Source organism: Trachypithecus francoisi, unplaced genomic scaffold, assembly GCF_009764315.1.
Source record: "Trachypithecus francoisi isolate TF-2019V2 unplaced genomic scaffold, Tfra_2.0 Lachesis_group0, whole genome shotgun sequence".
In the NCBI taxonomy this organism is placed as follows: Eukaryota; Metazoa; Chordata; class Mammalia; order Primates; family Cercopithecidae; genus Trachypithecus; species Trachypithecus francoisi.
In genome coordinates, this window is record NW_022681453.1 from 141,021,052 (window position 1) to 141,047,605 (window position 26,554).

The 26,554-nt window shown below is 40.8% G+C and overlaps 1 protein-coding gene across 2 annotated transcripts in view; it reads right to left on the reverse strand.

Annotated features, from left to right (window-relative positions):
• The window catches only part of ANO10 (anoctamin 10), a 261,033-nt gene extending 241,478 nt beyond the window's left edge, over positions 1 to 19,555 (reverse strand). Inside the window, exons 1-2 of one of the 2 annotated variants that reach the window (XM_033212250.1) lie at positions 19,388 to 19,547; positions 2,968 to 3,120 (exon numbers count right to left, since the gene is read on the reverse strand). In XM_033212250.1, the coding sequence (XP_033068141.1) occupies positions 2,968 to 3,106 (139 nt within the window). In that variant the 5' untranslated portion in view covers positions 3,107 to 3,120; positions 19,388 to 19,547. Of the gene's footprint in view, positions 1 to 2,967; positions 3,121 to 19,387 lie in introns of both variants that reach the window. The other variant, XM_033212251.1, reaches the window with a different exon arrangement.
• Between the last annotated feature and the right edge of the window lie 6,999 nt (positions 19,556 to 26,554).

The following is a 26,554-nucleotide window of genomic DNA, read 5'->3' on the forward strand; positions in this document are numbered from 1 at the left end:
GAATTTCTGAGGGCTTGTATAGAGCTCATCAAGGATGGCCTTTAATGTAAGGTCTTCCTCCCCTCCATTAACCTTTCCCTTTCAAATTGTTCAGGTGATTCCTTTGTTAGTTGTTTTCACGTCATCAAATAACATGCTTATAGAGCTATTTCTTGATTTTTCAGTTTTAACCATTGAAGATGAGGATTTTTAGCTCACTTTCCTTCTTCACCATTTCCATTCATCATTCCCATCACCTATTCTCACAATATGGTTAAATCATCCTTTGGTTACATCAAGTCAGTGTGTGATTATGACTACATGTTATATACAGTATGCTATGATTTTCCTTTCTCATACTTTCCATTTTCCCAAAAGTTGCTGTCTTGTTTTATCATTTGCTTAGTTTATTATGTACCTATCAGTAAGCCAATCCCCCAAGTTCTCTGCCAACTGTCTCTCTCCTCGATCCACTGACACAAAAGATAACCTATCAACATCATCTTCTTGGAGAACTCTTTCTTCACTCTGCCCTCACACCTCACTTTTCTTTGTTCTCTTTCTAGAACTCCTTTTATTCAGATGTGTACCTCATGAACTAGTCCTTTAATTTTCTTATTATTTGTTCTCATATTTTCCAATTCTTTACCTTTTTGCTCTTCTTTCTTGGAGGCTTTTCTCAACATGATCTTCTAATAATTTTACTGAGTTTTTACATTTTAACTTCATATTTTCACTTTATAAGAGCTGCTTTTTTCCTAAATGATTTTTATAATATCCTATTCTTGATTTACAGATGTTACATCTTTTCACAACTCTGAGTGCTGGGATTTTTATTATCTTTTGGTTTTCTTCTTCTGAATAGTCTGTTGCTTTTATCTGTTTAGTTTTAGATTTCTCTTTCATGTTAGGAATTGTTCTCAGATGTTTGGTGATCTTTTATTACATGTTCACATTTAAGAAAGGGGCCGTATGAGGCTAAACGGAAGTTCTGAGGGCTTAGATGGAGCTCATCAAGGATGGCCTTTAATGTAAGGCAGTCTGGTCAAATAATTTTCCGTTAGCAACTCCCTGATTTCTGCACCTTTAGTTATTTTGTCTTAAGCCGGTCAGATTCTCCAAACAAAGACTGTCCAATCTGCGTCCTATGAGGTGTGAATCTCACTGCTAATATTTTGGAAACTGAATTAGGTATGTGAGTGGTGGAGTGGGGGAAAGGGGAATGGTATTCAGTATCTTATTTTCGGTTCAGAATCTGTGCCTTCAACTGTGTATAGACTCCTATGCCAAAAACCATGCATCTGACCATCTCCAGAGAATAAACCTCAAGTCTTCTGCTGGGGTTGTAGAATATGGAAGGGATTCGAGGATTTATTTTTATTTTAATTGACACATAATAATTGTATATATATTCATGGAGTACATAGTAGTATTTCAATACATATAATGTAGAGTGCTCAGATCACGATTGTTAGCACACCCATCATCTCAAACATTTATTATTTCTTTGTGTTGGGAACATTCAATATCCTCCTTCTAGCTATTTGAAACTCTGTATTACTTCTTAAATGGATCTCAGCCAGTTACCTTTTCTTCTTGGTCCTACTTTTATCCCCACCTCCATAGGTCCAGTGTCCCTAATTCCTGAGTCATTGTGGGTATTGTGCAGAGTAAACCAAATTGCATCTCAACTTCCTTCCCTGTCGGCTTAACTTTTGGCTTTCTCAAATCTGACAAGTCAATAACTATTCAGTCACCTATTTCCTAGCTTCCACTTTTTGCTGCTCTTATATCTTTTCCTTTTTTTTTTTTTTTGGTCCATGTGACTTTGGTCTTTTACATATTTTTTATTATTATTGTCAATTTAATAGCAGGTTGGAAGAGAATAAAAGTAAACATGCGTATAAATCCACTCCCTTCACCTGGAAGATGCTGAACACTTTTTTGGGAAGATTTTTAATGATCGCCCAAAAAGTGTGGAAAGATGCCCATCCCATCCCTGTGTGTCCCTGGAGGCACACAATCAGCAAAAAGACCACGGGGAATACACTGGAATCTTTCACACTGAAACACTATATAATTCTTAAATTACAAAAATTTTAAAGAACAGACTTAAGTTCAGTGAAATGCTCACATTTCTGCAAGCAAATACTCTTGTTTTTAAGTTTCCTTCTGGTTCAACTGTCTGAAAAAAATTTTAATTCCACTTTGATTCCAATTTTATTCTTAAGAAATAACTTCAGTTTATAGTAACAGTTTTTTTTTTTTTTAAGAGTCTAAGTCTAGTCCAGTGTTTAGAGACTCTGTGCAGACTAAGGTGTTGTTTTGGGTAGTTTACAAAATATTTGCTCATGTAAAACACTAAAACACCTGCTGCTTTCTCACCCAGACTGGGAACCCATGTCACCTTTCAAGAGAAGGCTAAACCTTGGCATCTGAAGTCATTTCTTGCCACTGCAGAAAGTACTGCCATGGTGTCATCTAGCCTTTCCCTTTACTTTTACAGTAAATATACACGATTCATTTGTTCATGCCATGCATTGCTTTGTGACAGCTCTTCCAAGTACTTTTCTTTATTTTAAATTTCTTTCTACCCTGATGGTAACATCTTTGCAGGCAGAGACTATATTTCTCTCTCCCTTAGTACCATAACTGGCACACAAAGACCATACAATAGATACTTGTCCATTCATTTGACAGATATTTTTTAAGCACCTACTATGCACCAAACACTGTAGTAGGCATACTATTTAGAGCTGTGAAGAAAACCACTCATGCTGCTTTCAGTTTAATGGGAACTTAAAGCCTCCTGTTGATTTAGGACCTCCTTCCAGGTCCCAGACAGACAATAAAAGGCAAAAAAATGTAACATTAGTAAATAAAATATACCAATGAAAATTACAAAATACATTTGCAAATACATTTTTAGTGACTGAGCATACAGTGTGGGAGGCCAGACTAAGTCTGAGTAGTGACTATTTTACTCACCTCCATCGTTTTTTTTAGCTATAATTCTGTTTTTCAGCCATTCTTTGGTTTCTTCTTTGACATCCTGAGCAAGTTCTATGACCACCAAAGGCGTGAAAGAACTCTCAGAAGTATTCAAAGCTGATAAGGTCACTTTCATCTTTGACAAATCTGCTGAAAATTAAAATAAAGAGTGAAAATGGGTTGTTACTATGGCAAAGAGAAATATGCTATAGACTTCCATTTTCTCTCAATTATACCTAATTCTGGCTTCCAAGATCAAAGCAAATTTCTCATGATTCAGACGGGTTATATGACAGACTCAACCAATGGTTCAAAGTACATGTGTGAGCCAAGCTTTGGAAAGAACGCCATCCTTTTCTATAAGCAGCTCAGAATGCAGCAGAATAGACATTTGTGTAAATGAAGGATAACAATGTAAAATGTGCTGTCACACAATAAGAAAGTATTTTCAAAGAATGTGGCATCTGAACAAGATTCAGAGGAATGAATAGGAGTTTGCCAGATACACAATGAGAGGTATCCTAAGTGAACAAAATTTTATTTCCCTAGAAAATTATGATGAAAAAACAGCCAAGAGGCTCAGAGAAATACAAATGGTCAGGTATGGTTGGAACATTAACTTTGTGTAGGAGGAAAGAAAGGTGGCAATGAGCTGGTATCCAACTAGGGTCCCAGATTACAAAAGAAATGGGCTTTGTCTAACATACAATGGGAGTCACCAATTCATCATGAGCAGGGAACTGATGTAGTCAGTAGGGAGCTATTACAGATCACAAAGGGTCAGCCTAGAGAGTGGGAGGCCAGTTAGGGGGCCATTAAAGTAGTCTAGAAAAAGCTGATACTGATCTGAACAATGACAATGAAGAGGAAAGGATAGCTGGGGGTTAAATCTATAGAAGCAGACAACTGGGCTGAATATAACTACTAAAAAAAGAAAAAGAAAAAGAAAAATGCTAGTGGGTAATGAGTAGTCAGGGTGTAATTATATGGAACTCTCTACAGTACCCATCTCAGCTAGGCAGAATTACTACTATACATTTCCTCCAAAACTACACATCCTCAAAGTGACATATTAACTATGAACACAAGCCAAGACTTCCACTTCCAGGACAGTAGATTAAAGGGTTCAAACTCTTCTGCTGAAGACAACTAGACAACATACACCCACAGTCACATACATAAATATGTGCATATATATGTGACACCACAAGTGGAAAATTCCACACATAAGTACTTAACACAAAGTTGATCTCACGTACAAAATTATTTAAAATACTATATAACATTACTTTTGGGCTATGTGTGTAAAGTGCATTTGAAATATAAATTTCATGTTTAGCCTTGGGTCCCATTCCCGAGAAATGTCATTATATAAATGCAAATATTCCAAAATCTGAAAAAACCCAAAATCTGAAACACTATTGGTCCCAGCATTTTGGATAAGGAATACGTGACCTGTATTTTTAAAAATTTGTGAATAACAAAAAGCCAACTAAGCTGGGCATAGTGGCTTACACCTGTAATCCCAGCTGTTTTGGAGACAGGCTGGAGGATCACTTGAGCCCAGGAGTTCAAGACCAGCCTGGGCAACATAGCAAGACCCTGTCTCTAAAAAAAAAAAAAAACAAGGCAGTGGGAAATAATGGAGTCCAGAAGACAGCTAAGCACTTGCAACCAGTTTCTCTGGGGTCTCTGCTGAGAGGGTGAGAAGCTAAGCAGGGCTTCTGTTGGCCATGGGAGGCTTGGGGACAAAATATGTAATTAGTAGAGAACTGATCAAGGAAGACAGTCAGATAAAATCCACTTTGAACTGGGACCTGAAAAGGCTACATTCTAAACAGAATAGTGAATGAGAATTAGATAACCCTGATAGGAACTAAATTCTAGGTTTGTATCATTAATCAGGAGAAAAGTTAGTACGAACGAAAACGAAAAATAGTAACAAGCAATAGAAACAAACACATAATAGATCCAAATAATGTAGTTGAAAGGACTTAGGCCGGGCGCGGTGGCTCAAGCCTGTAATCCCAGCACTTTGGGAGGCCGAGACGGGTGGATCACGAGGTCAGGAGATCGAGACCATCCTGGCCTACACGGTGAAACCCCGTCTCTACTAAAAAATACAAAAAACTAGCCGGGCGAGATGGCGGGCGCCTGTAGTCCCAGCTACTCGGGAGGCTGAGGCAGGAGAATGGCGTAAACCCGGGAGGCGGAGCTTGCAGTGAGCCGAGATAGCGCCACTGCACTTCAGCCTGGGCGACAGAGCGAGACTCCGTCTCAAAAAAAAAAAAAAAGAAAGAAAGGACTTTAAAATAATGATCATATATTCAAAGAACTAAAAGACAAGATTGATAACTTTGGCAAAGAACTGAAAACTATTTTTAATGGAAATTCTAGAATTTAAAAATATGAGTCAAAATTGAGAACCCAAGGAAGGCTTTATAGAAAATCGGACAACCTAAAGATAAAAACCAATGAATAATAATACAGGCACAAAGAAAATATCTAGAATTAAGCCCTGAGGACAAAAAAAAAAAAAAGAAAATACAGTAAAAAGTAAGAGACAAGGAACTAAAAGGGGGAGGTATTAGAATACAAACAATATCTGAAGAGAGACTGACCAAGAATTTCCCAAAGCTGACAAAATAGATACCAAGGCACAGATTTAAGAATCTCAATATACCTCCATCAAGATAAATTTTAAAAAGCATAGTAAACATCAGAAAAGCCAAGAGAGAGAAAAATCAAAGCAGAAAAATAAAGACAAAATACCTTGAAGAGCAATCATATATCTTCAGTGTACCAAGAGAATATTATGGCTACTCCAAAATTATATACTTAGCCAAAATATGCCTCAAGAATAAAAGAGAAATAAAGCCATTTTCAAACATACAAAAATTGAGAGGATTCATCAGCATATTTCCACCAAAGAAAATGAAATGGTATTTGTTTTGTGGTTTTGTTTTGTTTTGTTTTTGAGACAGGGTCTCACTCTTTTGCCCAGGCTGGAGTCCAGTAGCATGTGCCACCACGCCCAGCTAATTTTTGAATTTTTTGTGGAGACAGGGTTTTGCCATGTTGCCCAGGCTCATCTCGAACACCTGGGCTCAAGTGATCCTTTCGTCTTGGCCTCCCCAAATGCTGAGACTTCAGCCTCAGGTGTGAGCCACTGCACCTGGCCTTTTTTTTTTTTTTTGAGACAGGGTCTTGCTCTGTCACCCAGGCTAGTCTGGAGTGCAGTGGTGTGATTGTGGCTCACTGTAGCCTCAAACTCTGGGGCCCAAGCAATCCTCCCACTTCAACCTTCCAAGCAGCTGGGACCACAGGTGCGTGCCATGACACCCAGCTAATTTTTTTATTTTTGTAGAGATGGGATTTCTCTGTGTTGTCCAGGCTGGTCTCAAACTACTAAGCTCAAGCAATCCTCCCTCCTCAGCTTCCCAAAGTGCTGGGATTGCAGGTGTGAGCTAGCGTGCCCAGCCAAGAGTGTTAAGACAGAAAGAAATGATTGCAAACGATCTGGCATCTGGAACATAGCAATCTCACATTTAGTGAACAGACAGCATTCGTAATATAGGAGCTCCTCTACTGCCTTTTAAATTTAATTTCTTCTTTACTAAATTTCTCTTTTGTTGAATTTCTCACTACATATAAGATACTTTCTGGATACCTACGTACAAAATTCTACATAATCTTCCTAAAGCTCTATAATTTATACTTTAAAAACCCAGAGGAAAATTGAATGAAGAAGTTACTTTGTTAAGCTCACAGTAAGCAAGAAGTTAGTTTCCCATGATATACAGCTTAAAATTAGAGAAAATAGAGTCATTAGAGATATCCAAATTCTATGTTTTTTCCTACTAAATGAAAACTTAATTTTGAATTGTCTACCATACAACTCTGTTGAAGATGAGCTAAACAGTTCAAGATAAAATGACAAAGTGAAGATATTACAGAATCTTCTGACCTAAAGCAAAATTAAATATATAAAACAAGTAACACAGTGCCCAAATATTAATAACAAAAAATAGTCAGCAGCCAAAGAGTAAACCTCAAGCCAAAATCATGACCAACTGAAGACAATATCAACAATGAACTGATAACAAAGGATCCTTCTGACAATTTAGAGAATTCCAACCATTTACGGTCATGCATCACTTAATGACAAAGACAGTTCTGAGAAATGGGCAGTTTCACTGTTGTGGAAACATCATAGAGTGTACTCATACAAACCTAGATGGCATAACCTACGACATACCCAGACTATACAGTATAGCTTATTGGTCCAAGGCTACAAACCTATACAGCATGTTACTGCACTGAATCCTGTAGGCAACTGTAACACAATAATATGTATTTGTGTATCTAAACACAGAAAAAGTACAGTGAAAATATAGTATGAAAACTTAAAAATGAATACACCTGTATAGAATATTTACCATGAATGACGCTTGCGGAACTGGAAGTTGCTCTGGGTGAGTCAGTGAGTGAGTGGTGAGTGAATGTGAAGGCCTAGCACATTATTGTACACTACTGTAGACTTTATAAACACTGTACATTTAGGCAATACTAAATATATTTTTTAAAGTTTTTTTCAATAATAAATTAACCTTAGCTAACTGTAACTTTATTAATTTTTTGATTTTTTGACTTTTGTAATAACACTTAGGGTAAGACACAAACACATTGTACAGCTGTACAAAAATATTTTATTTATGTCTTTATTCTAGAAACTGTTTTCTATTTAATTTTTTTTTAATTTTTAAACATTTTTTGTTAAAAAAACTAAGACCCAAATACATTAACCTAGGTCTACACAGGGTCAGGATCGTCAGTATCACTGTCTTCCACCTCCACGTCTTGTCTCACAGAAAGGTCTTCAGAGGCAGTAACACACATGGAGCTGTCATCTCCTACAACAATGCCTTCTTCTGGAATACCTCCTGAAGGACTTGCCTGAGGCTGTTTTACAATTAACTTTTTTTAATATAAGGAGGAGTACGCTCTAAAATAATTATTAAGAGTATAGTATAGTATAGTAAATACATAAACCAGTAAAAATGGGTTCATTATCATTGTCAGGTATGTACTGTACATTACTGTATGTGCTACTTTTATGCAACTGGCAGCACAGTTGGTTTGTTTACATCCGCATCACCACAAACACATGACTAATGTGTTATACTATGATGTTACCAGGTGACACAAATTTCTCAGCTCTGTTATAATCTTATGGGACCATGATATATGCAGTCTGTTGTTGACTGAAATGTCATTATCCAACACATGACTGTACATGCAAGTGTCTGCAAATTAATCTTTATAACACTGTCAGGCACAGAAAAACAGCTAGACATTTTAGTAGATTGCTGAATTAGACTTCAATAAACTCTAGAAGTATACCAATTTTATTTTATGAATACTAAATACCAGTAATTCTCAATAATTTATTTAATGGCCAATTAATAAGTAGTCCTTACCAATCTGTAAAAATGAAAGCCTATGAAATTGTATCCTATTGACTGAAATGAACCCCAAAAGAACCTGCATTTTTAGGATAACTTCAGGAGACTATCAAGAGAATCTTCAAGACCTTATTTAGGGTTTCTTGTCTAGTTCTCTAACCAATCCTTTTTCCTTCGTTTCTGTGGCAGAGATTTGAACTATCCTCTGAAATCCACTCTCCCTTTCTTTGTCTAAGTACACGGCTAGGCTATATTTTCCACACAGTTGGAGTTAGGTGAGCATGGGACTAAATTCTAGACAATAGTATGTGAGCAGAAGAACTCACAACTCCAGACGAAGACTTTTAAGGGAGTGGTTCTATCTCTCCGCAATGTTTTCTTTCCCTTTCCATGGGCCCTTGGGATACTGGGGAGATACAAGACAGGAAAGTATGGCTTCCTAAATCAGAAGGAAGTTGAGCCACCCACCAATCCAGAATACCTGCCTTGAACAGTTACATGAGTGAGAAATCTATTATGTTTGAGCATATTACATACATCAGGATTTAAACAATACAGCAGTCTAGCTTACTCTGATTAATAGCATACAATCCCTCTGTCTTGTTTTGTTCTAGTGGTTTGGACTTTGGTTAATTATGTCTATTAGAATTGGTTAAGAGCTTAATCTCTGGAGACAGACAGACATAAATTCAAATTCAATTCATGACCTCTCAGTTAGGTGACTTTAGGCAATTTATTTATCCTCTTCTGTAAAGTGGGATTAATAAAAGTACATGCCACACTGAATGGTGTGAGAGGAAATGAGAGACATGTACAGCACAGTGCTTGCCACATCGTAGGCATGGAACAAATGGTAACCTTTTTATTATTGGCTACTAGTATAAATAGAATATTAAAACTCTGCAATTAAACTCTCTTCAGAGAAATTCTAGTCAACTCTGATCAAGTTTCCAGCTCTAACCAGCAAGAACAAATACGATAAGGCTGACAGTAAGTAGCCATAGGGTAGAGGTAGTCTATCTAGTGTGTCAAAGATACTCTTGTTGGAATAGCCCAAACTTGCTGTTAAAAAATATTAACAACACTTTTAGATGCACAAAAAACAAAACACTTCCATTTAAATTCAAAGTTATCATAGACTCTTTCCTTAGTTTCCAGAATGCTTTATTATCTTGATTCTCTCCCTACCTCTAGAATCCCCTTTTCCTTCTGGCTTCTCCCAACACTATCTGCAAAAATATGCCCAAATCATTTCTCCTTTGAGTGCAGTGGAACGAAGAAAATTAAATATTATATATATATATATATGCCCAAGAAACAATCCCAAGACTTTTGCCTTATTTCTATATTATTTCTCCCTCTAAACCCTCTTTCTTTCTCTTAAATTCAAACTCTAACCTCTGTGTTGCTGTTTTTGCAATCTGTCGCTAGTTTCGTCTTCTAAGTTGAGCTCCTTCAGGAGTTTCCAACACTGTTATCTCACTAACACTTGTCTCAATAAAACCAAAACTAATCATAAACTTCTCGCCAGCCTCAGCTTCCTTCCCAGTTTCCCTACCTTTCTCAAGGACACCACCTTCAGCTCTGTAACAAAGCTTGCAAAATAGTGGAGCCAACCTGGAGACATACAAATGGAGTCAGTCACTTAAGACTTAAAGGCCTTGCTCTAAGATGTTTTTCAGGTGACCCTATCTAACCCAGTGATTCTCAACCACGGCAATTTTCAGACTTGAGACATACTTATTCTAACTGTGCACTTCATACAAGCTTTAATGACTCCAAAGTACAAAGGTAAATCAAACTCAAGGGAACAATCACAAAGGAACTGGCCAACACTGTATAACAACATCTTTCCTTTCTTCAGTAGAAACCATAATCTTGTGGCAATCTGATTAAACAGATTCAGAATATCTTGCTTGAACCATTCAACTTTTTTTTTCCTCTAACAGAGCTTAGGTATTGTCAGGGGAAAAAAAGGTCTTCTAAGTGAATGTTGGATTAAAATTATACTCCAGGCTGGGGGCGGTGGCTCACGCCTATAATCCCAACACTTTGGGAGGCAGAGGTGGTGGATCACCTGAGGTCAGGAGTCTGAGACCAGTCTGGCCAACGTGGTGGAACGCCATCTCTACTAAAAATATAAACATTAGCCAGGCATGGTGGCGCACGCCTGTAATCCCAGCTACTCGGGAGGCTGGAGCAAGAGAATTGCTTGAACCTGGGAGGCAGAGGCTGCAGTGAGCCAAGGACACACCACTGTACTCCAGCCTGGGTGACAGACAAAGCAAGATTCTGTGTCAAAAAAAAAAAAAAAAATCAAATTATACTCCAAATGTATCAGGAATGCTATTGAAAAATATCAGCCAAATCAATATTCAACATGCTAGGTTCAACGAAGGAAATCAGATCAAGACAAAATCTAGTGGTCACCTAAAATAGCTAGTAATGCAGTCAGAACACTTAATGCATAAAAATTCTGGACCAGACAATGGGGGACGCATGTTCTACAAAAGGGAACAATGTGTAAAATCAATGAAGCAAGAATAAAGACAGCATGGGAAAAGAACAATAAGAAGACTGGCCTGACCAGAACAGAGGGCTACGTTTTATTAGATGCAGCCATTTAAGGATAACAAATGCTATAGTTTACATCTGATCCAATGGCCAGTACGTTCTTGTAGGTTTCTAAGCAGAGGATTTTGTGTCAGAGTAATATGAATCTCAGTGAGTAAATCTATTGGGTGAGAATATGGGTATTCTTTGTGGTATTCTTTCAACTCTCCTGGCTGAAATTTTTCATAATAAAAAGCTGGTGGGGAAGAATATTAACCTACCAGTAGAATACAGAAGCTGAGTTCATCACCTTCAAAATGGAAATACCAAATATAATAAACACTTATCATGTGCTTACTATGAGCCAAGCCATGAGAGTCTAAAGGTACAAAGGTAAATAAAGTCTACATCTTGCTTTTGAGGAGCCCTTAGTCTAGTAGCAGAAGCAAGCACACATCAAATTATTCTAACACATGGGCTAAGTACAGTAGCAGGAACCCCAAAAGTAGGGGTGGCCTCAGGAGAGGGCACTGTCCAGGAAGGGATGATGGGAGCCAGACAGCATTCAACTTAGACTAGATACACAGATAACCCCAAGGTTTCCAGCCTTGGATATGGCAAGAATAACTATGTATGAAAAAACAGCAAAGTTGGAAAGAATGGTTAGTTTAAGGGAACAATAAAGTGTTCAGCAGAGTATGTGGGGACATGCATTAAAGGTCAACGTTTTTGAACATGTATGCACTGTTTAATGTGAGTAATAAAAGGACAACCTTATTCATAATAACCAGATCATGAAATAATTTTGTTGAGACACTAAAGGCAGGTTTCCATTCTAAACATGTACATGACCACTATCTACAAACTCATATATTATTTGCTCACTGATTATTCTCATTTGAGATACTTTATGCCTTTCATTATGCAAGGCACAACCTTAACAATATTTGCAATATGACAGACAAATTTCACTATCCCTGATATACAAAGAGTTCTTACAAATCAACAACAGAAAATACAAAAACATAAAGCTACAACTCATAAGAGAAATATGCCAAGACACATTTGAAAAGATGTCCAGGCCGGGCGCGGTGGCTCAAGCCTGTAATCCCAGCACTTTGGGAGGCCGAGACGGGCGGATCACGAGGTCAGGAGATCGAGACCATCCTGGCTAACACGGTGAAACCCCGTCTCTACTAAAAATACAAAAACTAGCCGGGCGAGGTGGCGGGCGCCTGTAGTCCCAGCTACTCGGGAGGCTGAGGCAGGAGAATGGCGGAAACCGGGAGGCGGAGCTTGCAGTGAGCTGAAATCTGGCCACTGCACTCCAGCCTGGGCGACAGAGCTAGACTCCGTCTCAAAAAAAAAAAAAAAAAAAAAAAAGAAAAGATGTCCAGAGTCACCAATTCAAAAAATGCAAAGTAACAATAAAATACTTTTCCCTTTTCAAATCAGCTGAAGCTAAAAGATGGAAAGAACCCAGTTTGGGGATACATGTAGAAAATCTAGCATTTTCACACACTGCTGACAGATGTCATAATTTAATATCACATTTCCATAAAGCGGAGAGGCAACAAGAAATATAATATGAAACATTCATACTCTTCAACATAACAATGCTATTTCTAAGAACTTATCCCAAATTCTTAGACAAAAACTAAACAAAATATATATATAGTTCATTACAATTTTTTATGGAATTTATCTCAAAAAGATAATTAAGCCAAATATGCATGTAAAAGTTCATTACAGATTTTTATTTATGCATTTACGGCAAAAAAACAACTTAATACTTCAATGTCCATCAATAAGAAATTGGCTAAAGTCTGGTACAAGAATACAATAGAACCATTAATACTGAGATACAGACCCAACTATATTTATTAACATGGAGAGATTTCCTAACACATTGTAAGGTAAAAAATGTAAAGTATGATCATATAAATATATATAATAAATACATAGTAATATCAAAATGACACCAGCTATCATTTGCTAATGATTTACTACAGGTAAGGCACTGGACTGTAGCCCAGTATACATTTTTATGTGAATTAATCCTCACCCTTGAAGAAGAAACTTTAATGCTTCCATTTTACCCATGAGAAAACTTAGGTGAAAGAGGTTAAATATATATATATATACACACACACACACACACACACACATATATATATATATTTTTTTTTTGAGATGGAGTCTTGCTCTGTTGCCTGGGCTAGAGTGCAGTGGCACAACCTCGGCTCACTGCAACCTCCTCCTCCAGGGTTCAAGCGATTCTCCTGCCTCAGCCTCCCGAGTAGCTGTGACTATAGGCACGTGCCACCACACCCAGCTAAGTTTTTGTATTTTTAGTAGAGACAGGGTTTCACTGTGTTAGCCAGGATGGTCTCGATCTCCTGACCTTGTGATCCGCCCGCCTTGGCCTCCCAAAGTGTTGTGATTACAGGCGTGAGCCACTGTACCCAGCCATCAAATGGTATTTTTTAACTATATGATACAAGATATTTTGCTTTTCTTCACCAGATTAAAAGCATGCCAACCTTGTATAAAAGCTACCTAGATTTAAAATTTGGTTTATTCTGAGGAAAGGTCACACACTCAACAGTATGAGAAATAAAAGGATCCATACATAAGCATATCATCTTCCATCCAGCTCCTATCCAGGAGACTGCAAAGCTTCAGAGAGCTGGACAACGATAGACTCTTTAAGAAGAGAAGGAATCTTGGAGATCAGTTAGTCCCTCACCATCATGTTACTCAGAGCCAAAGTCACACCACCAGTGTGGCAGAAGCAGAACTGGAATCCAATGCTCTTTGAACAACACCATGCCATCAGAAGACAACCTTCTGTTTTTTCTTTTTGTGAACTTACCAGTCAATAACGTCAAAGCCTGTATTTTGCCCTCATCATCAAAAATAACACTACCTTTGCTACAATCATGCAGCTGCATGCTGCAGCTCAATAATAATCTCAAGACCAACACAAGTGCTGGCATTACTTGGATTCTGCTTTAAGAAATGAGAATCATGTAGGTAGACGGAGGACAGGCTGCTGGGCTTTTTTAGTGGAAGCTGGTAAGCCTAGCCCCTGTAAGGCTCCAGGACGTAAGATGCTCTTGGAGCTTTGAACACTACAGCGACACAGTCCACAGTAAGAACCAGATCTGCTCCTCTTGTGCCCATTTTCATTCACTCTACATTTGTGTCAGTCATTATGCCACAGCGCACATACAGGCCAGCTTACTTAAGCTGTCTCTTCTTTCTGTCCCTGCAGTTCCATCCAGGGGTGCCCTCTGCTCAGGAAATGTCTGTCCCCATGTGGTAATCCCACCTGGGTATGTCCACTCCTCAGGGAATTACCTGTATAGTAAAACCTCTGGGGATCCCCTCTCTTTGGGGTATTCCTGCCCCTCTCTGTGTTTTTACATGCAGCAGGGTTATGGATGTGACAGACTTTCATCTTGCAGTTCCCTGGCCAGGCTTGCTCCAATCTCTCTTCTCTAGCTGGCCCAATGATGTAAATATCAAGTGTAAGGTGTAAAGTGGTGGAAACAAGAAGCCTCATGGCAGCCTTGGCCTAAACTGAATTCTGGAATCTACTTTTACCAGAGGGTCTTAATGGGAACTTGCTCTACCATTACCAAGCATACAAGATGAAGAAATGGAACCAAAATACCAGATGGGGACATGAAGGCTTTAAGTCTTCCCGCAGGTGTAGCACGAACCTTATGGTTCCAGTTGGGAGCCAATCTAAAAACAATGATTTGACCATACAGACTTCCTGGGCACCAGAGGGTAGAATGATTACTGCTATTGCAGCCAATATCCCCCTTTGATCGGGACTCTCAGCCAGGACAGCAGCCAGGCTGATTATAAGGCACAGAGCAGCCAGGTTCCACACAGGCCCTGTGGCATGGGATCAAGAGACAGCGATTTCAAATTGTGTTCTTTATCATGTGTTGAATTGCACACAGGGTGAAAGAGAGACCTACAAATAAGTTAAATTAATGTGGCTTTTACATTAACAACTGGATCACTGGCCCACAAGAGGTAAAGTCTGACCATTGTGGTCAAGATGTAGAGAAACATACTGAGTTCACCACAGAGAGGTCAGAGGAGTGTGCGGAGAGTGGGGAGTTATTTAACAAGGATCAGGAAAAGAATAATGGAACATTTATTCTGGGGATTATTCTTTTCCTAAGTTTGGGTAAAGAAAAAAAAAAAAGTCAGTGGAATTATCACAAACTCAAAGGTTAAGAAGGAAATGCATAACACTGTCTTCAGGAATCACCTTATTCCAGATTCAAGGAGAAACAGGAACAAAAAGTATTCTCAGTTATGAAGCAGAATAGGAAACACTTCAGTAAGAGAAAAATGAAGGGCCACACTGCTCAAGCTGGAAGGCGAGAGGAATCTCCATAGGACAAAAGTTGCAATTTTAATGGCCAGGCTAAAAGAGGGCCAGGCCATCTCCAGAGGACCTGAGATGCGGAGACACTACTTACCTACAGGCAGGCAGTTAATTGTGAGAGTTAACTGTGGGAGCCTCCCTCCTTGTACCTAGGGCAGCTGCCTTGGGGAGTTACACAGATGTAGACAGACATGAGAGTGGAAAATCAGCCCCGCATACACCCATCCTTACTATAATAGTTTCTCGGTAACACAGATAACTTAGGGAAGCCGGTAAGGACCACTCCCCGAGGGAACTCCGTGCCCTCAGGATTCCACAGGAAGGTCCAGGAGAGGTGAGACACAGGATACTGAAGACAGTCCTGCCACAACAGCCCAGGCCCAGGCCTGATTAGATGCTGCACTGACCGCTGCACACAATCACCCAGTTGGGTCTAGCCATGGAAGCACCAGTGAGGAAAACAAGAGTATTTCCTCCTGTCACTCATGCCTCCATCTACTCTCATTACCGCCGATACTGCCAAGAGTTTGCTTGGTTTGGCTAGAATCATGTCAGAAATACACTCTGGCTTCTTAGTAGAAATGCTCTAGAGGCTGTGAGGTTGCCCTGGGCTGAAGAAGTTCCCAAGACACAGACCTTTAAAACTGGGACAAGTTGGTCACACTTGGTAAAGAGTAAAGGCCATTACTCTTTCCTCCAAAAGACCCAGGGACTAGAGTCAGCATCTGGCACTCTATTTTTGAAAGACTCCCACTGCCAATTCATAGACTAATAAAAGAGATAATAAGCATGGATTACTCAGATCATCCTTTCTATTCTGTAACTCCCAGATGATTTAGAAATGGCATATAAAAGTAATTAAAAGGCGCCTTATTGGTTATACATCTTTTTTTCTTTTTTTTTGATACGGAGTCTCACTCTGTCACCTAGGCTGGAGTGCAATGGCGCGATCTCTGCCCACTGCAAGCTCCACCTCCCGGTTCACGCCATTCTCCTGCCTCAGCCTCCCGAGTAGCTGGGACTACAGGTGCCCACCACCACGCCCAGCTAATTTTTTTCGTATTTTTAGTACAGACGGGGTTTCGTCATGTTAGCCAGGATGGTCTCGATCTCCTGACCTCATGATCCACCCGCCTCAGCCTCCCAAAGTGCTGGGATTACAGGCGTGAGCCACAGTGCCCTGCCATGTTATACATCTTAATCAAACAGTAGTCTATTTATATAGAAAAAGAAGATAAATATCTCCTTCTAAGGGATGGGTTTTGGATATGAATTCAGGGCACATGTGTGCTTTCTAGCAGGCCTGCTTCACTTTACAGGTCTGCATCAGGTCATCCTTTTTAGGAGGATGCTCAGGTTAAAAGAGGCTAAGGACATATGACAACTAAATATAGTGTAGGATCTCAGACTGGATCCTAAACATTAGCGGGACAATTAGTGAAATTTGAATAAGGTCTGAAGATTACACAATAGAATTGTATCAATGTCAGTTTCCTGGGTTTAACAAGTGTACCATTGTCATCTAAGATGTTCACATCTGGGGAAGCTAGGTGAAGGGCATAAGGAAATTTGTACTAGTTTGCAACTTTTTGTAAATCTAAAATTATTTCAAAACAAGAAACTTTTTAAAAAGAGCCTCTTCCAGGGACTGGGCACAGTAACTCAGGCCTGTAATCCCAGCACTTTGGGAGGCCATGGCAGGTGGATCCACTGAGCTCAGGAGTTGAAGACCAGCCTGGGCAACATGGCGAAACCCTGTCTCTACAATAAATAAATAAATAAATAAGCTGGATATAGTGAAGCTCCTGCCTGTAGTCCCAGCTACCCAGGAGGCTGAGATGGGAGGATCACCTGAGCCTAGAGGTCGAGGCTGCAGTGAGCTGTGACTGCACCACTGCACACACTCCAGCCTGGGCAACAGAGTAAGAGCTTGCCCAAAAAAAAAAAAAAGAAAAATCCTCTTCCCCCAAAAATTCTGTAATTTCCTAACACATACACACAAAAACTCATACACATTAAAAATTACAGTTTTTGATTCACACATGACATGAGACTTATTGTGTGCTTGTAACCATTAAAACAAAGGTTTATTGCTTATAAAAACAGAAGGCTAGAGACAATTTAACTGACAGATGAGAAATAGGCTTAGTACAGCTGACATGCAAGCCATGACAAATATATCTATTTGAGTAACACTGATTTTTCACCTCCAAGCACAGTACTAGGCACATAACTAAAACTCTAATATTTCATAAGAGAATGAATCCACATGATGATTATACAAGCATTTTCAAAGATGTTTAAGAAGAATCTGATCCACAAAAATGCTAAGTGAGAAAATGTAAGGTGGAAAGAAAAAGCAAAAGTATGAAGTAATATAACATTACCCCAACTATGTAACAATACTACCCTAATTTTGTGTACATTCATATGTACAAAAATACAAAAATTAGGAAGAAATGTATCAAAATGTTATTACATGTGGCAAAACTACAGATTTTAATTTTCATCCTTATCCTTTTCTCTGTCTTCCAAAGGTGTCTACAGTGAAAAAGTTGGCCAGGCGCAGTGGCTCACGTCTGTAATCCCAGCACTTTGGGAGGCCAAGGTGGGAGGACTACCTGAGGTCAGGAGTTCATGATCAGCCTGGCCAACATGGTGGAACCCCATCTCTATTAAAAACACAAAAATTAGCCGGGCATGGTGGCGGGCGCCTGTAATCCCAGCTACTCGGGAGGCTGAAGCGGGAGAATCGCTTGAACCCGAGAGGCGGAGGTTGCAGTGAGCAGAGATTGTGCCACTGCACTCCAGCCTGGGTGACAGAGCAAGACTCCGTCTAAAAAAGAAAAGAAAAAGAAAAGAAAAAAGTTTCAATGGGTTTAAGTGCATATACACCCCAATTTACTAAGCCTTTTCTATGCCCTTCCATTATTTTAGAGCTTTCAAATTTCATTCATCTGCAACTCTAAGATTCTTTCAGCAACAGCTGTTCAGAACAGATGATTTACTTTCCACATTGAATTTTAAACTGTTTATCATGCAGAATGGGCCCTTAGAAAACATCTAGTCCTCTAGATTTGTACGACTTTAAATTAAAAGTAGATACTACAAAGTGGATTTAACCGCTTTAAACCCCACAGGATTAGATTTAAACTCCGCAGGATTTAAGGCAATATGATACAACTGTGTCCTGAGTCTGAATAAACCTCAGCTGTACTTTTTAAGTCTGGAACCTCCATACACCGTTCTGTTGGAATATAAGGTTTTACAGAAGGCAGCGCACACCAATGCTGGTGCTGTGAAGGCACCCAGAAAATCAGACGCTGCCTGTAGGGGAGAACCCCATTCCATTCACGTTTCTCAGGTGTCCCAGGTACCAGCCAGCCAGGTATCTATTATTTAAACTGCACAGTATGTTCCAGTCAAAAACCTGGAAACCCGATCACCTCGATGTGAGCATTACCCTGCAAGACTGCTCCGGCCAAACCCGCTTGGAGACAGCCTTGCCCGCCCTGATCCCCGGACTGCTCAGGAAGCAAGAATCCCGGGACCCCGAGCTGGCCCTTCTAAAAACCACCCTTCACTCCGCTCCGCCAACCACCCCACTCACTGCCTCCTTCCCCAGAGCGCTGAGACCCCCAACATCCCCCATCCTGACTCCACCAGCCCCAAATTTCAGCCTTATCGCGTGTCTCTCAGGACTCAAACCCTCGCCCCAGACCCATATTCCCTCTACAAACCTCTCCCCTCCCCTGCGACTTCCACTACCCGCAACACCTTCACTCGTCCCTGCCCCCACAGCCTCCGCGCCCATCCTGGTCCCACTTCCCATCCCCAGGGGTGCCGGCACCGGGAGACGGCCCGGGAACGCAGGGCGGCGGCCAGGAGGAACTCCTGGAGCCTGCAGTGGCCAGGGCTCTGTCGCTGCACGGAGCCGGGCACTGCCGCCGACAGCTGGGGGTCCGAGGTGCCCTTCCCTACTCACCCGCCGCCGCAGAGGTCCACGTCTTCGGGGGCTGGCCAGAGAGCCGGCGAGAACCGGAGGCCGGGCAAAAGAGCGCTTGGTGCGGGGGGCGGGCCAGGCCAGTGGGGCGGGCGCTGCTGAGCGCTGGGCGTGGCGGACGCGGCGGGGCCTAGACGCGGTCGCACGCAGAGGGGGCGGGGCCGCGGCGGGAGAGGCGGGGCCTCACTGGGCGGTCGCTCCGGGAGGGGCGGAACCGTGGTGGGAGGGGCGGGGCCTCACTGGGCGGTCGTCGTGGACGAGAACCCAGACTGGAACCGGTCCGAAGAAACAAAAGGCAGCACTGATTGGGCTGTCGCCTGGAAAGGAGCCCAGGCCGGGAGAAAGGGAGGAGCGTGCCTAACGTACTGTAGCACCCTTCGAGATCCGGAAGGCAGCGGGAGAGGCGGGGCCGAGAGGGGAGAGGACTGGTTGGGCTGTCACTCCGAGCTGGGCTCTCCAACGCAGAGCGGTCGGGGCGGGGGAAAGGAATACGCCCCTTCACATTTCCCTCTTCCATCTCTTAAAGACCAGAACCTAATTTTCTGGTCACTTTCAGGTATAAGAACAAGTCTCATTTTAACTGTAGCTCACTTTCAAGTTGTGAAAAACGCAGATCCTTTTATAATTAAAACCTAACATCCAACCACAGCCAAATCCCTTTCGGTGGCTTATAGGGTTTCCCGGTCCCTTACCTCTATGAAAACCTCTTTTACTCTCCTACTTGCTCCTCTCCAGCCACACTGGTACCCTTGCTCCTCCTAGAACTCGCCAGACACCTTTCCACCTCCAGGCCCAGGGTCTTTGCCCCAGCCATTCCCTCTGCCCAGAAAGCTCTTCCCTCGGGATAGCTGCTTGGCTCACTTCCTCACCTCCCTTGGTTTCTGCTGGGCTTTCACTTTCTCCCTGAGGCCCTTTCTGACCGTCCTACTTAACACCTGTTCTCATCTCCTCCCCACCCCACCATTTCCTTACCTGCTCTCCTATTGCTTTTGTCCACCACGCTTATTGCCTTTTTGTTGTTGTTGTTTTGAGATAGAGCCTCGCTCTGTCACCCAGGCTGGAGTGCAGTGGCGCTGTCTCGGCTCACTGCAACCTCTGCCTCAGCCTCCCGAGTAGCTGGGATTACAGGCGCGCACCACCACGCCCAGCTAATTTTTGTATTTTTTGTGGAGACAGGGTTTCACCATGTTGGCCAGGCTGGTCTTGAACTCCTGACCTCAGGTGATCCGCCTGCCTCCGCTTCCCAAAGTGCTGGGATTACAGGCGTGAGCCACCGCGCCTAGCTGGCTTAAAGTGTTTTTAGTTACCCAGGGTCTACCACAGTCTGAAAATAGGTGAGGCCAGAACAGTAAGATATTGGGAGAGAGAGAGAGACCATATTCACCTTTTATTACAGTCTATTTTTATAATTTTTCTATTTTGTTATTATTCATTGTTGTTAATCTCTTACTGTACCTAATTTATAAATGAAACTTTATCATAGTATGTATGTATGTGTAGGAAGAAACATAGTATACATAGAGTTTTATACTATCCTCAGTTTCAAGCATCCACTGGGGATCTTGGAATGTATCTCCCACAGATAATGAAAGATTACTAACCCCAATGTTTAGAACAGTGTTAGGTCCATAGTAGACAAGCAATAACTCCGAAATTAAAAATTAAAAAAAAATGAATGAACCCTTTCTGCCTCCATACATCCAGCTTTGGCCAGATCAAGGCCTCAATAAACTGTAGTGGGGAGAAGGCTGGTCTGTTCTTTACTCCCCACCCTTTTCTGGGTCTTCCAGGTTCCAGGCGGGAGGCAGGGAGACTAAAAAAAAAGGAGCAGAAGACGAATTACTTGGTAGGAGCAGTTTGTCACTCATTCTAGACCCCTGATGCTATCATGGCAGCTCACAACATTATTAACCAGTTCTCCTGCGGCTATCTTTTTGTAGGTCCTGTGTGGTTATGTTCAGAGGTTCTGTCTTCTGAAAATCAGGACAAATTATTTATGAACTTCAATAAGTTTAGACATGAATTACTCCTTAGACTTTTGTTTTTAAATCGTATTCTTCCTATCTTCTAATCCTTCAACTTATAGCCATCCTCCATATAACTTTATTTTCTTATATTTATGTGGCTGGAGGAATTAGGAAAAAACAGAATGGAAATATAAACCTCCTTTTCTCTTGGATAATCTTATTTCACCTCCACAATTAACAAATTAAAACTTTCTGTTAAGTATAGCAGATTGTCAGACAACATAAATGGCAAAACTGAGTTAATAACATAGATCCCTATATAATAGTCCCCTTTATCCACTTCTCAATACCCCTGGATGCCTGAAACCACAGATAGTACTGAACTCTGTATATATTATGCTTTTTCGACCTGATAGCCTAGATGGCCACTAAGTGACCAACAGGTATGTAGCATTGATATAGTTTGGATTTGTGTCTTCACTCAAATCTCATGTTGAATTGAAATCTCCAGTATTGGGGGTGGGGCCTGGTAGGAGGTGATTGGATCATGGGGGTAGATTTCTCATGAATAGTTTAGCACCATCCTCTTGATGCTGTCCTCGAAATAGTGAGTGACTTTTCACAAGATCTGGCTGTTTAAAAGTATGTGGCATCTTGCTCTCTCTCTGTTGCTCCTGCTCTGGCCATGTGATATGCCTGCTCCCCCTTCACCGTCTGCCATGATTTTAAGTTTCCTGAGGCCTTCTCAGAAGCCAAGCAGATGCCAGCATCATGCTTCCTGTACAGCCTGCAAAACCACGAGCCAATTAAACCTCTTTGCTTTACAGATTACCCAGTCTCAGTTATTTCTTTATAGCAATATGAGAATGGACTAATACAAGGACCTACAGTATGGATACACCAGACAAAGAGATGATTCACATCACAGGAGGGATGGAGTAGGACAGTGCAAGATTTCATCACAATACTCAGAATGGCACACAATTTAAAACTTATGAATTGTTTATTTCTGGAATTTTCCATGTATGTTTTCTGCCCTCGGTTGACTGAAGGTAACTGAAAACATCGAAAGAGAAACTGTGGCTAAGGGGAACAATTGTATCAATTACCTATGACTGCATGTCAAACAATTATACAGAATTAGGGATTCCTTTCTCCACTTGTCTCTTTTTGGGTATTTCCTCCATGTTCTCTCTGGCTTCCAAGAGTCCCTTTTCCCAACTCCTCTGTCTGTCCAGAAGAACAGGTTTTCTCCCAGGTGACTGTGTCACTGTACCACCGCAGGGCAGCTCCCTGACTGGGAACGGCTTCAGGGAAAGGGAGGAAGAGAAAAAAGGAATCAGCAGTTTCCACCACTTTCTCTAGCTTGCAGCAGCCTTTTTCCTGGTCCTGTGGCTACATGGTCAGGCTTCTCTCGGACATTTTGCTGATAGTGTCTGGTTGACAATTCCCAATTCATCTATCCTCGGATCAAAGCCAAGAGATAGAGGAGAAAAAATAAAAACAGGAATCTCACTACTCCTATATCTGTCTTTCTTCAGGCTTTGAGTTTCCTGCCATCACGATCCACCTGCTATTATTTACTTTTCAGAGTCCTTGGATAGTTGTTCTTTGTATATTATTTAGAGATTTTAGTAGTGATCAATCAGTAGGAGACATGGGCGGAGGTGGACTTACTCTATTTTGGTCAGAAATGGAACTCATCAATCTAATAGATGAAAAAACACCTTAAGTCATATTTTTCTTATGAAGAGTGAGTTTGAGAGCATCTTCTCAGGTTAAAGAGACATTTGTCTTTCATTTTCTGTGAATTATCTATTTACATATATTGTCTAATTTTCTATGTATAGAAACTCTTTATATAATAGTACAGTCCTTTATCTCAGATATGATTGTCAAAACTTCTCCTCAGTTTGTCATGTCCTTTGATTTCTCTTATGCTATTTTGTTTGTTTGTTTTTATTTTTGTTTATTGGTCATGAAACTTTCTATTTCTAACTTGTCAATTTTACTAGGCTTTTCTTTTACTACTTACTATTTCTGGGTTGTATCGTACTTAGAAAGACCTACACCTCTCTCTCTCCAATTACTTTTTTTTTTTTTAAACAGGTCTAGCTCTGTTGCCCAGGCTAGAGTGCAGTGGCATGATCTAGACTGACTGCAACTTCTACTTCACGGGTTCAAGTGCTTCTCCTGCCTCAGCCTCCCAAGAAGCTGGGACTACAGGCGTAAGCCACCACACCCAGCTAGTTTTTGTATCTTTAGTAGAGTCGGAGTTTCACCATGTTGGTCAGGCTGGTCTCAAACTCCTGACCTGAAGTGACCCACCCACCTCTGCCTCCCAAAGGGCTGGGATTACAGGCATGAGCCACCACACCTGGCCCAATTACTTTTTAAATTCTTCCATGGTTTCTTGTTTACATCTTATTATGTTATGTTCTTTACTTTTTTTTTTAGACTGAGTCTCACTGTATCACCCAGGCTGGAGTGCAGTGGTATACTCCTGGCTCACTGCAACTTCTGCCTGCCAGGTTTAGGCAATTCTCGTGCCTCAGCCTCCCGAGTAGCTGGGATTACAGGCATGTGCCACCACGCCTGGCTAATTTTTATATTTTTTTAGTAGAGACGAGGTTTCACCATGTTGGCCAGGCTAGTTTTGAACTCCTGACCTCAAGTGATCTGACCACCTCAGCCTCTCAAAGTGCTGGGATTACAGGCATGAGCCACAGCACCTGGCCATGTCCTTTACTTCTAAAATTTGACCAATCAGGAATTTATTTTGATGTGAGGTAAGTGGAATGGATCCAACTTTATATCTTGATAGCTGCACATTTTTCCAACCCCATTTCATTAATAATCCATATTTCCCCCTACCGATTTTAAATGCCACCATTATCATATACTAAATTTCCTTCCCTATTTATGAACTTTCTATTCTATCTTATTAATCTGTTGGTTTATCTCTGTACCAGAATCATAAGATTTTAATTTTTGAATCTTCATAATACATCATTCTCTATCTTTAAACTCTACAATATAATCAGAAAAGTCAACCCACCCACCCACCCAGAGGTTTCTGTATCTCGAATTCCCTTCATAACCACCTACAATAGCAGCCACTGAAGACTCACTGTCAATAAATTGTTCATTCAAGGTGACCACGTAATTTCACTGTTCATCCAAAGTGATAATTTACATAATTTTTCTTCTGTATGCTTAGATTCATAGCATCCCATTTTCCACTAAGTGACAAGGCCACCGTCCACCATTGTCTTCAAACCCAGCCAGTCCCAGATTCCCAGTTTCAGGGTCTGATTTCTGCAACCACTTCCAATACCAAACTTGGCAGTCAAATTTCAGTGCAGAAAACAGAAATCACTGTGTGTATTTTACACAGGAAGATATTTAATAAAGAGAAATAAGTTCTTACCAAATTGGTGGAAGGCCTGAAGAAGCAGCTCTGGGCTGGACATCTTGGAGTGAACAACTCTACTGGGCCAGTCTACCAAAGGAGCTGCTCAGTCTGAGGCCACTGGAGCCAGGCTAGGCCTGGAACCAAGGCCATGGCCTGAATGTGGACACCTTAATCTGTGATCTGGGGATTTCTGCATTTGGTCAAGAGGCTGCCACAGTCACTACTGCTTCTTAACACCCAGGAAGCTGAAGAATAAGGACTGAAACTTGTGACAAAGAAGCCACAACCTTCCTATTCACGGGGAAGCATCCAAAGCCACAGGAGGATGGTTTCCTAACCTCTACTTGCCTGATACCAAGAGAGTGCATCTAACTGGAGAGCCTGATGTTTTTAGGACTCTGACCTCTATACCTCTTTACATAAATCTTGCTCGTTTCTTATAGAGTTTATTTCTAGGCAATTTATTTTTCTAATTACTAAAGAAACTGTTGTTTCTTCCATTATATTTCTGATTAGTTGTTGCATATATATAATCATTAATTTCTGTATATTAATATTATACTCAGAATAAAATATCATAGTTTATAGTAGTCAGTTTGTTTGTTTGTTTGTTTGTTTTGTCGCCAGGCTGGAGTGCGGTGGCGCTATCTAAGCTCACCACAATCTCCGTTTCCCGGGTTCAAGCGATTCTCCTGCCTCAGCCTCCCAAGTAGCTGGGACTACAGGCGTGCATAGTAGTTGGTTCTTTTAGGATTTCCAAGTTTACGGTCATATAATATGAAGGTAATAATTATTTTTCCTCCTTTCTTGTCTTGTTTCTGGTATTAAGAAAATGTTTTTGGTGTTCACTCAGCAAGGAGGAGATTGACTTTGGATTTGAGATAAACATATTTTATCATTAAGTAAGAATTTATCAATTCTTATTTTGTTGAAATTCTTTACCTATTAAGGATGAATGCTGGATTTTATTATATGCCTTTTCATCATCTATGGAGATAGTCATGTGATTTTTTTTTCTTAGTAATTTTGAGTTTTGTTAATAGGCTTCCTTATTTAGCCTTTATTCTAAGAGAAATGAGGAGTCACTGGGGAATTCTGAGCAGATGAGAGACATTATTCAGACTTAGATCTTAACAGAATCACTCAGGTTTCTGCATTGAAATACACAGCAGAGACACAAGGATGGAAGCTGGCTATTGCAATCTTTGAGACAAGAGATGGATTGGTTGTACTAGGGGGGTAGCAGCAGAAGTGATGAGAAGCAGTTGCATTTTAGAAATATTTTGATGGTAGAATTTTCAGGAATTGATGACATATTAGATGTAAAGTATAAGAGAAAGAGGAGTCAGCTGATAACTGAGGTAAGGAAAACTATAGGAAAAGCAGATTTGGGAGAAATTCAGGAGCCCTGTGATGGATACTCTTGGGTTTGAGATGCCTTTTGGAAATCTGAGTCAGTCAATAGGCCTCTGGCATTCAGGAGAGAGGCCAAAGCTACAGATAAGAATTTGCAAGTTATCAACACAAAATGATATTTGATGCTACGAGATTGGATGAGCTCACCAGAGTTGTGAGTGCAGTTACAGAAGGGAAGAGGACCATGGACTGAGCCTCAATCCTTAACTCCAATAGTAAGAAGTTGAGAGAAGAGAAAATAGCAAAGGAACTTGGGAAAGACTGGTCAATGAGATGTGAGGTAAACCCAGAGAATGGGGAAGGGCAGTGTTTCAGAAGCAAACGAAGAATCTGAATTTAAGAGCTGTGCCA